Source organism: Manduca sexta, chromosome 26, assembly GCF_014839805.1.
Source record: "Manduca sexta isolate Smith_Timp_Sample1 chromosome 26, JHU_Msex_v1.0, whole genome shotgun sequence".
Classification (NCBI taxonomy): Eukaryota; Metazoa; Arthropoda; class Insecta; order Lepidoptera; family Sphingidae; genus Manduca; species Manduca sexta.
Genome location: NC_051140.1, coordinates 9,917,746 through 9,930,494, shown reverse-complemented (window position 1 = coordinate 9,930,494; position 12,749 = coordinate 9,917,746). Strand labels below are relative to the sequence as shown.

The window sequence follows — 12,749 nt, the reverse complement described above, 5'->3', positions numbered from 1 at the left end:
AATTTGTTAATAAACACGATAGCAAGAGTGTAATCCATGATGGAATGTATGATATCATTAAATTCAGTCTTGTTATAGACAGACGATAATAGGTGCACGAGTATCTTAGAGACGTATTGAACGGCGCAAAAGATACTTGAAAGAAATATGTTGCATTTTAGGAATATGCAACTATGTTGTCATTGTAAATGTTGAAGACTGCCGTATTTTTATAGATATTGCTTCCATTTTGCTTCGTTTTCCAATAATATTATTTCTTGCCATGTGTCTTTATAACAGCGCGGTTCTTTTCATGTTGCATGTATTTTATATTACTAAACATTGCATACTAAACTAGTAGTGGATGATTCCCGGCTGAAATGATGATGATGATGATGACGCATTGCATAAGTAATTTACTTAGTCTTTTAAGTTATGTGAATTGGAAAACATACGCTAACGGAAAATTGACCAGGATTTATAGGCGATATGGATCGCGATATAAAGGCTCGCCGAAATTAGTGTTTTTCGTCTGACTTGGGACAGAAATAAACGCTGTGATTTGCCGGTATACTAGTTGTACATCTGCCTACCCCATTGAGGATACAAACGTGAGCTTATGTTTGTTGAAGAAATAAAGTAAGGAAGATAAATGGTTTATTTGTAACCGCCGTGTCATTACGTGCACACATACAAAGTTATTGCTTTCAACATATATAAATGTTGTAGGAACATGCTATAACTGATCGTGTCTAAAGCATTAATGGAGCAATTCGACCAGGGTGATAGATAATTTTGTTTCGCAGAAAATCGACATGAATTTTGTATAGTTGAATTTCCTTTTACTAGTACCATCCTTTGACTAAATGGTTCCTCACGTACCGATGGTTCCTGAAGCAGTGTACACTTGGGTTCATCACCTGTACTACTCGATTATATGCCAGCATAGCGCTGTTAAAATCTGAAATTCGATTTTGCAGGTTATGTTCATACATTTTCGGATTTTAAAGTAGAAAATTAACAATAAGTCATATTCATCTGGAATCGGTTTATTTCGAGTTATCCACTCAAAACCTAATGAGGCAGCAGTGATAACTAAATTATTGTGAAACGTCCTGTATATAGAATATTACATTTGTACGTATATGTATGGTTATATCAATGTAATGCGTTCACGGTTTCCTCGAGAGAGATTAGTTTCATGAGATTAGCCTCGTTACGCCAAATGTCGTTCTTGAACACGTTTGGTATACATCGTATGTATACGTCGGATTTAAATTACATGTTGGTTCTGAATATTTGCACGAAGTTTAGGCTAATTAGCGAAAACCATTTACAAGAAAATATCAATATATTTAGCATGTAGTTAGCACTTACTAGAAAACGTATATAATTTCCTTGTAACATTTGTTGATTTATTTAATGTCCGTATTAAGTGTCAAGTTGTTGCTAATTTTACAAATGCTATCTTTAATGTGTAGCATTACATGATAAATACATGTTATAGCTCAGGATTATGTGCTGTAAATGCGTATGTATTCATCTTCTTATCTAATTAATGTTGGTAAACCCTATCAGATAGTTTTCAGTGTATCTTGATCTGACACTATCTGTGTAGATTAAATGTGTGTAAATGATATCGTAACCGTATCAATTACTGACTGATAACTACTGGCTTATCATTGTAGTAATGCATGTAAGGCGGAAGAATCATAAATTAATATAATTTTATATTTGCACATTTCATTACACAATCGTTGCGGTGACGTAGTTGTATTACCGCGTGCGCGGTACGACTACCACTTAGAGGTCTCGAGTTCGCATTCCGGGTCCGGAAAAGTGATATTAGGTTATTCTGGTCAGTATAAGTCCGGAATCAGGAATTTGTACCTGATATGGCGATGAGGTCGCCTCCTATCACATAATAGGACCGAATAAACACGGCGAAAAGTAGTAGTGCCTCTGGCTACCTCGTTAGCCTTAAAGGTTTTTACATAGGTGGCGCGGCGGCAAGGCCGCTTTCTGAACGCGCCACAAAGAGCGATGGCCATACGGCTGATACGGGGATACCGCACGATCTCCTGCGAGGCGGCGGGCCTCCTTGCCGGACTACCGCCATGGGGTCTCGAGGCGAAGGTCCTTGCGTCACTGTATGTGTGGCGCGGGGAGGCGCAGAGCCGGGGCGTAGCTCCGCTACCGCGACAAATTGCCGCGCGGCGGACGGAGCTCCGGCAGAACCTCATGGTGGAATGGCGACAACGACTGTCGCAACCCTTGGCTGGGCACGCCACGATAGCGGCGGTAAGTCCCCTCCTCGAGGTGTGGCTGACGAGACGTCACGGCGTCCTCTCATTCCGGACGACGCAGGTACTGACCGGTCACGGCTGCTTCGGCAGGTACCTGTATCGGATCCGGGTGGAGGATACGCCTGCGTGTTTTTACTGTGCGGATCGGCCGGAGGACACGGTGGAGCATACGGTGGAGGTGTGCCCAGCTTGGGCTGAGCACCGCCGTGTTCTCACAACGGCCATCGGTGGCGGAGACCTCTCGCGTCGGGGCCTGGTAGAAGCCATGCTCCGGGGCGAGAGAGAGTGGGACGTAGTCACCTCCTTCTGCGAGGACGTGATGCTCGCAAAGGAGGTGGCGGAACGGATACGGCGCCAAAGCGCCCAACGTCCCATCCGCCACGGCAGACGCACAAGACGCGGGCGTCGAACGTCTGCTGAGGATCTTGGACCTAGGCACAAAGGCAAAGGATGGGAACACCGTAGGTTTTTAGTCAGTAAAAGTCTGACACGCCCTCCCGCCCATCCCAAGGCGGGAGATAGTCAACTGATGATTTACCTACGTAAAAAAAAAAAAAAAAAAAAAAAAATACCTAATAATAATACCTAACTATTAATGCAGAAGTACAATTTCTTTTAGAAACGTATAAATCTTAAAAAAACTTTTCTTGAAATATTATTGTATGTTTGGCTTAGACTTGACAGGCCTTTAAAATACTTAACCTGAATAAGTCTGTAAAACTGATTACGTCTGTAATTATATTGTCTTCTCGGACAGTTAATTAATTAAATGAAACACGAATGGATCTTTTCAAATGAGAATAACGTTTATTTTTGATGCAAATATTAAATTGGGTATGAAACTTTCACTTTTGAGTAAATATATATAGCGGACATGTTAATCAGATTTCATACTCGTATCCAAACTGTATTAATTAAAAATATAATCTAATGAACCACACAAGATATTGGACAGTTTCCAAGTAATTCGTCTGAAAAACATAAAATGTAAGAAATGTAGACGCAAGTCCATCATGGATGGAAACTCGTGAATCATGGATTTATTTCTTATGATTCTGTGAATTTTATTTTGTGTTATGTTTCTCGTGATATATGCGTAATGCAAATCCTTCAAAATACGTTTCGAATGTTTGTCATCCGTTTGTGTCGTGTTCTTGTGTTTGAAGGCAAATATTCCTTATTACCAAATGCTTTTATGTAAGGTATAACGTTGAAATTTAAAATACGCAACGAAAGGTACATTATGTATATTCTGCAGTTAAACATTACAATATTGTTTAGATGTAAATTAATAAACATGTGTTACGAAAGAATAGATATCTTATAATATACGCTCTAAACTAATAATATGTTCTAGCAAGATTTATTTGAAGTTCTAGAATACGTTGGATTAATTCTAAGTTTATAATATAAATATATAAAATACTTGATACTTAAAACAATAAGAGTGGGCACCTTTCAAAAAACACCTCCGATGCATCAGAATCACTGCGCGGCAGAATCAGTTTTGGCAGCACCATTCCTTTCTTTCGCCTTCCTCGTATACCAGATGGCGTAGGCCACTGGAGTTCTGTGACTGTCATGGGACTGTGTGGACTGAGGATGGTCAGCCTACGCTCAGGAGGGGGCAAGCTGAGTTGTTGGAGTGCACGACGTTCAGTATTTGCGAACAAGCCCCTTCTTTTTTCGGCCGAGTTGCCCATGTCTTCTCCAGACAGGGCTCGTCGGGCGGGCAGCCCTCGGCTCTCTCGAACATCACGTTCGCTGGCCGTCAAAAATGAACTCCTATGGGTACGCACCGACGTGCACGAGCTTGAGGGGCGAGCGGGGGACGTATCTTTACTTGGACGGAGACTTTCCATAGAACGTGCTGTTTCTACTCTGGCGGCTGCCAAATACTGTCCGCTAGTGATGGTTGTTTGCGCCACCTCGCATTCCTCCTGGCTGGAACTCGAAGTGCCGCTCCGCGAAAATGTGCTCGTTTTCGACACAAAACTTCTGTCACTGTACTGGGCCGTTGATATACTTGAGCACGTGTTCGCGTCTGCGGACTCCGACGAAGCCTGCTGTCGGATGAACCCCTCCTCGAGGGAGGAGTGTACGACGCGAGCATTTAGCGAGCTGAATGCCGCCAGTTTCGGTCGCCGATTTTTTCTTTCATTCTCTTCTTCCTCCATTTCGTTACGATAACCCTTTATTACCTACGTTAGTATTAACACATGCACGTCGTTCACGACACTTTTCAATAAACCATACTGATTTCTTTTAAACGACTTTATTGCACTTTTAAACTTATGCTTTAAACATATTAATAGAATAAAAAGGAACACTGGCACAGTCTTTATCACTCAATTTCCACCATAGCGCACGAATTAAGCAGCGCATTAAGGACACCTGAAACAAAATATTATTCATAAGTATCTTTACATTAAATTATATAACAAGTATTCCAACAGTATTGAAAAGGGCCTTGGTATTAGATTAGGACGATGAAGGATATCGTGTTACTCGAACATCGCATTCTATAATTTCGTGAAATGGATAGGTTTTTGACAGATCACTGAATAGTTATATGTCATTACATGATTTAGTTTGCAGCCTTGGAGTCAAGCGCCAGTTGTCCTGCTTGGTTTGCGCAGTCCGTGAGAGCCTTAACTTGTTCGGAGTTCAGTCCGGACGCTTTGACTTTAACGTCAGCGCTCTTAGAGTGCTCCTTGCTCTCGCTGCTGGATTCAACGCGATTAGTAGTCTCATTGCCGAATTCATCGATAAAGGTCTCCTCTTCAAATGCCTCTTCATAGCTTTCTTGGTAATGTTCGCGGAATTCTTGTCTAGCTTGAATGCTAACTTTTTCCGTTGTCTGTCTTTGTTCCATCAGCTGATCCATGGTCTGTTTGACAAGTTGCTGTCCAGCCTCGAGATTCTTGCTTTCAGACATTTTGATTTGTGGTTAAATCTAGAATCGTTAGAAAAAAAATGTGAAAGGAAATATATTTCTAAAAAAAGTATTCAAGGAAGTGTAAAAGGAAAGAATAACACCGAAATAATGTATACGCATGGTGCAATATCAGAAATCTCGGTTTGTTAAAAACTGATAGTGTTGCCTGGCGCTGCGCCAGCACCACATGTTTGGACCACATTTAGATTTACGTTGTAGAAGAATTTCACTGTGTGTTGTTTGTACCTATAATCAAGGTATTTTTCTTAACGTAAATTTAAAATCTTTTGTAATCCGAATACAAAAACAGTTACTGAGAGTTTATTTAAGATCTAAAAATAATTTAAATTAGAAGAGACGATCAGGCGTTTAAATATATTTATATTTTATACATTGTTTGGGTTGGAATGTACCAAGTATTTATGGTTTGGCTTGTGAGATGTGATGCTGATTCATACAATTATGACGACAACATTTAGAATAGTGCGAATAAAAGCTTTTATTGTACGTATTGAATATTGGATTCAATGGTTAAGAGTAATATAATTCAATTTGGTAATTGGGTACGTGTACAAGGAAATTACTGGAAAGTCCCGAGGAATGAGGCAACATTGTAACATCTATTTTAGATTACTGTAACACAAAATTTCTTCGTATAGGTCTGGTAAACACAAGTGAAAATCTTAAAATTTTATGATTAAGATTATATTATTATAATATGTATGGCCTATAAATGTTTATTACTTATAAAATTAATGTCAATAAAGTAAATATTGAGGTGGCGTTGAGAATTATAATTAAAGTAAGCTATAATTTTGCATTGGATTTTTATTGTTTGTCACCTATGAAAGCTATCACATTGGACGATATTTTTAACGCACATATTTAACAACTATTTCACCTTCACCTTTCACTGACGGTTGGCTGTCCGGCATGACAATAGGAATTTGTGTCTATTATAAGCTATTTAGGTTTACGTGACCTATATTTTGACGTACTCGGTGTGAGTTTCATGTTACTTTCATGTTGTGAACCGTAACTCAATCATATCCCAATACCACCGAAATTATTTTGTTCTTATAGTTTTATAGGTATTAAATAAACTAAAAATGCATTTTTATGCTTAGAGATAAAAGTCGTATAATGCAATTTTGAAACGCATTGAAGTTATCAGATACTTTTGCTGTATTGAGTTTTGAATTATGACTACACCATTTTTTGTATAAATTAACAGACTACATTTTTTTATTATTAAATTTAAAAAAATCTTCTTTCATTTCACTAACAAGATTCAAATAAAATAAATACCTGAAAAATTTTGAAGATACGTTAATTTCTCCGCACTTGTGATGCACACGTATTGTTTAAAAATTATTGGGATTGGTGTGGAGCTGTTTCCTTGCGCAAGCTCACGATTGAACTGAGCTGTGGGGACGCCGCGCTCGGCTTTGTCATGTCGCGGGAGCTTTGCGTGGGCGCGAACTTCGGTACACTGCGTCTGCGCATCACTCGCCCGTGACTTGGCCACAATTATATCCGACAACCCTTACATCTGTCTTGGCATATTCGCTATATTTGTCAATTCACTATGACATTAAAAACAATTACTCATACATACACTTTATACATACACACACCGAAATTACATATAAACATCCGCAATAATTTACCAAAGAATTTAAAGCTGACCATTTTATGGTACTTGAGAAATATAAATTCTGTATCCGTAATGTGTTGCCGAGATTAAACAGTAAATCTGTCAAAGTAAAACCTTAACGAAGACGAATCGGGCCAATTCACGAAAGTCTGACTGTCCAAGTGTACCAAAAATAAATATTATGCGTCAGGAGTCGGGGAGTCGTGAACCGATGACTCCTTCAGATGTTGGGGAGATAAACACAGCGATATGAATAATGATTGGCAAAGCTCCCTCTGACTAACTTGTGGCGTTGCACTGTGAATTAAATGGGCAATTATTGCGAAAGCGTTGGATTTGCTGAGATCATTGTTTATCAGAAAATACATGAGTGGTAAGAAATTGAAAGTCAAAGATATTTGAATCATTCCTATAAATAATCTTTTATGTGGTACGACATGAATATAGAAAGTTCTACGAAGTTTACGCCGAAATAGTACGGAATATTCTTAACAAGAATTTAAATTCGGATTATTAATTATTCCTTAACTATAACTCATGGCTGCATTAGTATAATCATTGGCAGTTATTGGCAGTGAGATGAAATGATATTATAGCCACAGGCAATGCAAATCAAGAATTGTAGTTGTGTCGAGCTACATACCAGCTGAGCATAAAATACAGTGAAAATGAGTCAAATAATATAAAAGTACTGTATATCACTATATAACTAATATTAAGTATCAGAATGTAACGTTAACAAATAAAAGCCGTTTGAAAAGTGAAACCTTTTATAAAAATTACTACTATACCTAAACCATACGAATAACACATATGAATTAACAGTAAAGTTAACCGACGTATTTACCAGAACTAGGAACAAAAACCTACCCGGGATACAAAGTAATTATGCTGTTAAAACGAACTGAGGTCAATTGCTACAGTTGCAGCGTGAATGAACTATAAACCTTTCTTTTTTTGTTTTTATGCGCCAAAATTTGTTGTTGTTTATGCTTTAATATAATATTGGCACAGGGATGTAATGCTTTATCCGTTTAGTATTTGGTGATCAACCAACTAACTAAATAGTATATAACCACTTTGGTCCGCATTTTCAGTGGTTAGAATTTTCCAACTCTCTGTGGTCCAGAGTTGGTTACTTGACCAGTCAGGATGCTGTGAAATTGCATTATAGTGGTTAGGTCAAAGCGGGAAAATCACCAGTTCGCTTGGTTCTACACAGTTTGAGCTTATCCAATTAACAATTGTGGCTCGTGTAAGCGTTAAATTTAACGAAATGAATTTATTTATTAAACCGAGATAATTCAATACATTTTTTGTTTTCATATATATTGGTTAAAAAATGAGAGCCTTATTTTTATTTTTCAAAAGACAATAAAAAGTTTTAATAGCATCCTTGTGATTCATGCGTATTAAAATTTTATCGATATTCTCCGAGGCGGTTTCTACCTAAATTTTTAAACGTACAAAATATACAAATATTTATTATTGCAACGTAATTTTATTCTCCATCGACATAAATTGTAATTTATAACGCAAATTTGATTATAAATGGACCAGGAGTGGACTTTTGCAAATTTTTTCGTAAAAATAATGGATGTATTTCTTATGGAACACAAAAAATGTTATTATGGGTTTGTTTTGTTTCATAAAAAGTTCTAATTCTTTATTTGAAGTAAGCATTGCTTGTTCACACAATGTTGTTATATGAAGGGTTAGTATTCCTGAAAACTTTAATGGGTACCAATCATTTAAAATTATCAGTTTTGTGTTTATAGATACAACATTTTTTCTTTGCAAAAATTTGCGCACATCAATAAAATTAGTAAAATTCATTAGAAAATAATTTGACGGAATAACACGTATAAAATAATGTATTATACGCATGTCTAAAACACAAGTATTATCACTATTTACAAACGAATTCGCTTGCTATTTGTATAAACAAACCGGCCTGAAAGTTGAACTATACAATATATAAGTTCACGCTTGACAAACTTAACTTTGCCCTTCGATCCTAAGACATGATAATTGCATCAACCGCAAACAATAAGTTTTAAATAATAAACTCGGTTCTTTTATTGTTAATGTATATATATATATTTTTTTCCTTAATTTGTGTTGTAAAGAATCGCTTTTTGCCTAATTTCACAAGTTTTATTTTTTTCATAGGTGAAAGAAACCCAAGTATTTGATATAAATTTCAACTTGATATCTGTACGCGTTCTTGTGCATATGATCCTATAAGGGTTTTTTTATTTAGAACCCTCAAAATACTTTAACAACAACATGAAACCTAAACAACATACATACTCGAAAAAACGACACAATTTTACTAGAACGATTAATTGGAGTGCACGTACAGAACTTCGCTTTAATATGTCCCCGGGGACACGCGGGTTGATTAGTTTCCGCGAGCAAAAAGATTAAACAAGCGTGAAAATGCCAATGGCGCTAAATTGGAACATTTCAAGCTATTAAAGTGTCGAAAAGGATTGGATAAACCTGGTTGCGCTCGTAAAGAAAAATGTTGTGAAAATTATAGGTTAAATAGTTGACCATATAAATTTGTGCAGCGGCGTATTCCTATAAAGGTGGGTCCTCTATATTGGATTAGATTAGATTATATTGAAGTCTCATCCATTCTACATCACAGATTTTAGATTTTAATCTGCGTATTCAATAGATCGCTGAATAATCTATTCAAACAATTTTTCTATGAGCCTCACATTGAACTTATCAACATATATATAAGAATTATGTAGAATGAACATATAGTAATTATAATTTAAGTCCATCTTTTGGAACAGACTAGCATTTGAGTACTTATAATGTCTCAGTGTAGAGAGTAAAAATTTCATGAGTATATAATTTTAATCAACATTTTAAATGTTGGCATTAACATTGGCGTGAAGTAGATCGGCCTGTAATGGACATGTTAAATATTCAGATGTGGATTAAATGATTGCAGCGGGCAATATATTTGCATGAAATGATTATTATTTAATATCAGTAGTATTTGATGCCTGCGGCTGCGCTCGTATGATATGCCTTCTAGAAATAAAAGCCCAACTGCATAATTTCCCAGGATGTTAATTAAAGACATGTTCTCTTTATCTGTCAAATTTTATCCTAATAAGTTTCTGCGTTTACTTCTAATTATCTATCGCATTCAAATATTATAGCTAAGAATATTACGTAAATAAAATAAAAAGTAAAATGACCTTCACTATTTTTGTTTATAGTTATGTGTAATATTTATTTCATCCCAGTATTACAATTTATACACACACACATAAAAACACACACGACTTTTAACCCCAGAAGTGGTAGGCAGAGGCGTATCAAGGGCACTCATTTTTCGACAAAAGTATTACGTCACACCTTGTGATAGGTGAGCGTATGACTATATATCGGGCATCATTGTTTTAATTTACTTATTTCAATATTAAGGGTCAGATCAAAGCTCCAATGTGATCATGTTTCGTGCTACAAATTGTATTATTTTAACAAAGGCTTTTCGACCCAACTAACTATTGGATGAGCGGCAATTTAAAATATATGTGCCGTAAATATTCTAGTATCTTCAATGATTATAACGTACCACCTTTGGGGTCGTGTTATTATTGAGGTCATATAATAGTATTGAGATCGATCTACGTCGTAGACAAAAGGTTGCGTATAACTTCTTTGTTATTCATTCTTTAGTTTAATAGCTTAATCAACATGCTATAAATCCATTTATTTTGCTTGGAAGTAATTTTGTAAAAGTTTGAATACAATTGTGGTATCGTGTTCTATAAAAAATTATGAAGGAAAGTTTGTTTCTAAGTTTGGCGGTTTTTTGAAACTACTCATCCGATTATGAAAATGATTTCACTAATAAGACGCTACATTTTATTCCGGGAATGGTCTTTGACGTGGATTAAACCGCGAGCATAGACTAGTCTTCTGTAATCCTATGTAATTATGACATTTTGTAAGTGAAATGATGTAAAATCTATAAATTGTTTTTTTAAACGGGTAAACATTGATATAATTGTAATTCAATATTACAAATATTTTAAATTAAACTATTTCCGAGTTGATATAAAGAATTTGAGTTTATCATGTCGTATAGCTGTCACTTCATTTTCTACGGTTCAGTCGCTTCGCTATTATTAGTGTATTAATATGCATATATATTACTTTGATATTAATTTGTATTACGGGTAGTTAATAACTTGTAACCCTTGAATTTACGTTTTCCAATAATTATGGAAAAATCTTGAAGCACAAAAGTTAGCAGAACAATAATATAGGGTATGCTGGGTAAACAGAATTTTCTTTCATTTATATACAAACTATATGATATTAATTATACTCACTCAACACATAACTGCGTAGTTATCTCATTGGAAATGTCTAACTTCATTAACGTGTTTATCCTTCAAAGGTAAAACAAATAAACGCAATTTCACAAGACCCCATATTTCTTCTAATCAAATGTAATACCGGCGACCACCCTCAGTGACAGAAGCCGTTTATAATGTAGATTTATTTACAGAACCGTGACCTTTTGATACGAGGCCTTTGGTAAAGTGGAAACTAGACGGGCTGCACCACGGCCTCATAATGCAGGCACGCGAAGCCACCTTTCAGCGATGCCTATCTACCACCCATTTAAATCCGTCCTTTTAAATTCAGGCGTTTGAAACATTCGCAAAGTTTAACTTTTACGTCAAATTTTTTAATGTAAAAATTACAGCTGGCATTTTTGTTCGATCGTACTCGTAGCACGTGAAATGGGTTAAATAAGGTTTTTAGGGTATGGATCGAGTTATTTTTAGTCGAATCGAGTCCTCGCGGGAGGGGCACAGGCGCTTACTATAAGAGCGACCGCGTCTGAACGTCCATAAAACGTAATAGAAGCTTACATTCGCTAGCATTTTTACTGAGACGCTTCAAATATAGTGACCGTATGGTTTATAGCGCACAAACCAGTCTTGCTTCCAGCTATGCTTCACAAGTGTCGCATTTATGTCAAATTGATGTTAGCTATAAGAAACATTTTTCATAGAACGATAAATCGTGTGTTACGTCCCTTGTGTAACTAGTTTAGGCCGAGTATTGTACCCTGTGGGCTTGTAACCCCTGCATTAGGTCGTTCCGTGCGATAGGCCGCGCCGTGCGTGTCTATTCACTCGTTATCACAAGGGAAGGAAAAGGAACACGATTCGCTCCGACGAGCGTAATGTGATATTCAAAATAGCTTTCAATGTCGTCTCGACCCTACTAATTGCTCCTTGTCATATAAATTTACAACTACTTCGAACCCAAGTGTCAGCCTTAGCTCTCTGTTACTGGAAATATGAATTGCAAACTTTATATTTCAACAAGGAGCTGGTTATTAATATCTCAATCAGATTAAACACCCGCGCTTCACTCGCTGCGCCTGTCTAGGGCGGGCGGTTCCAGCAATTTTAAAAGCTCTTTGTGAGATTTTGCTATTATAATTTAATTTTAAAATTTCAATATTCTCTTTCACATGATTTTTGAGCTTATGAATGTGTTTATACAGGAGTGGGTTCTAAGGTGATTTTGAGTAATAGCTCTTTACTAAGGATATTTATCAAAATGTCTTTTTTATTATCTACACGTAAATATAAATATCAAAACATGCAAACAATATAACCTTTCATGACCGTTTTATATACCTAACTATTATATCTTTATAATAAATTATAGACTTTTCTTGCATTGTAATTTCAATCGTAAGACACGTTTGTAAACATTAGCAGGATCGATACAATCAAATTTCAAGGCGAGTCGTGGCGTGTTACAGACTATTTTGTGGTTGACTGTAAGACGAATTTTTGCCGTACGGCGA

At 36.4% G+C, this 12,749-nt stretch overlaps 2 protein-coding genes across 8 annotated transcripts in view; both read right to left on the bottom strand.

Annotated features, from left to right (window-relative positions):
* LOC115442524 (cAMP-specific 3',5'-cyclic phosphodiesterase) overlaps positions 1-12,749 on the bottom strand; it is a 351,093-nt gene that overhangs the window by 99,019 nt on the left and 239,325 nt on the right. The window lies entirely within an intron of this gene.
* On the bottom strand, positions 3,069-6,689 carry LOC119190733. 2 transcript variants are annotated; one of them, XM_037443247.1, is made up of 3 exons: positions 6,532-6,689; positions 4,868-5,241; positions 4,454-4,679 (listed from the first exon to the last, which is right to left on the bottom strand). In XM_037443247.1, exon 2 carries the CDS (start codon positions 5,221-5,223, stop codon positions 4,873-4,875), a length of 351 nt encoding a protein of 116 aa, XP_037299144.1. In that variant the 5' UTR covers positions 5,224-5,241; positions 6,532-6,689; the 3' UTR covers positions 4,454-4,679; positions 4,868-4,872. The 2 variants fall into 2 exon arrangements, with proteins under 2 accessions (XP_037299143.1, XP_037299144.1); XM_037443246.1 differs by lacking the exon at positions 6,532-6,689 and having other exon boundaries at positions 3,069-4,679.

What these genes read in the sequence shown, in the direction of transcription:
- LOC119190733 (XM_037443246.1), bottom strand. Translation starts at nt 4,462, where the DNA reads ATGGAGGAAGAAGAGAATGAAAGAAAAAATCGGCGACCGAAACTGGCG.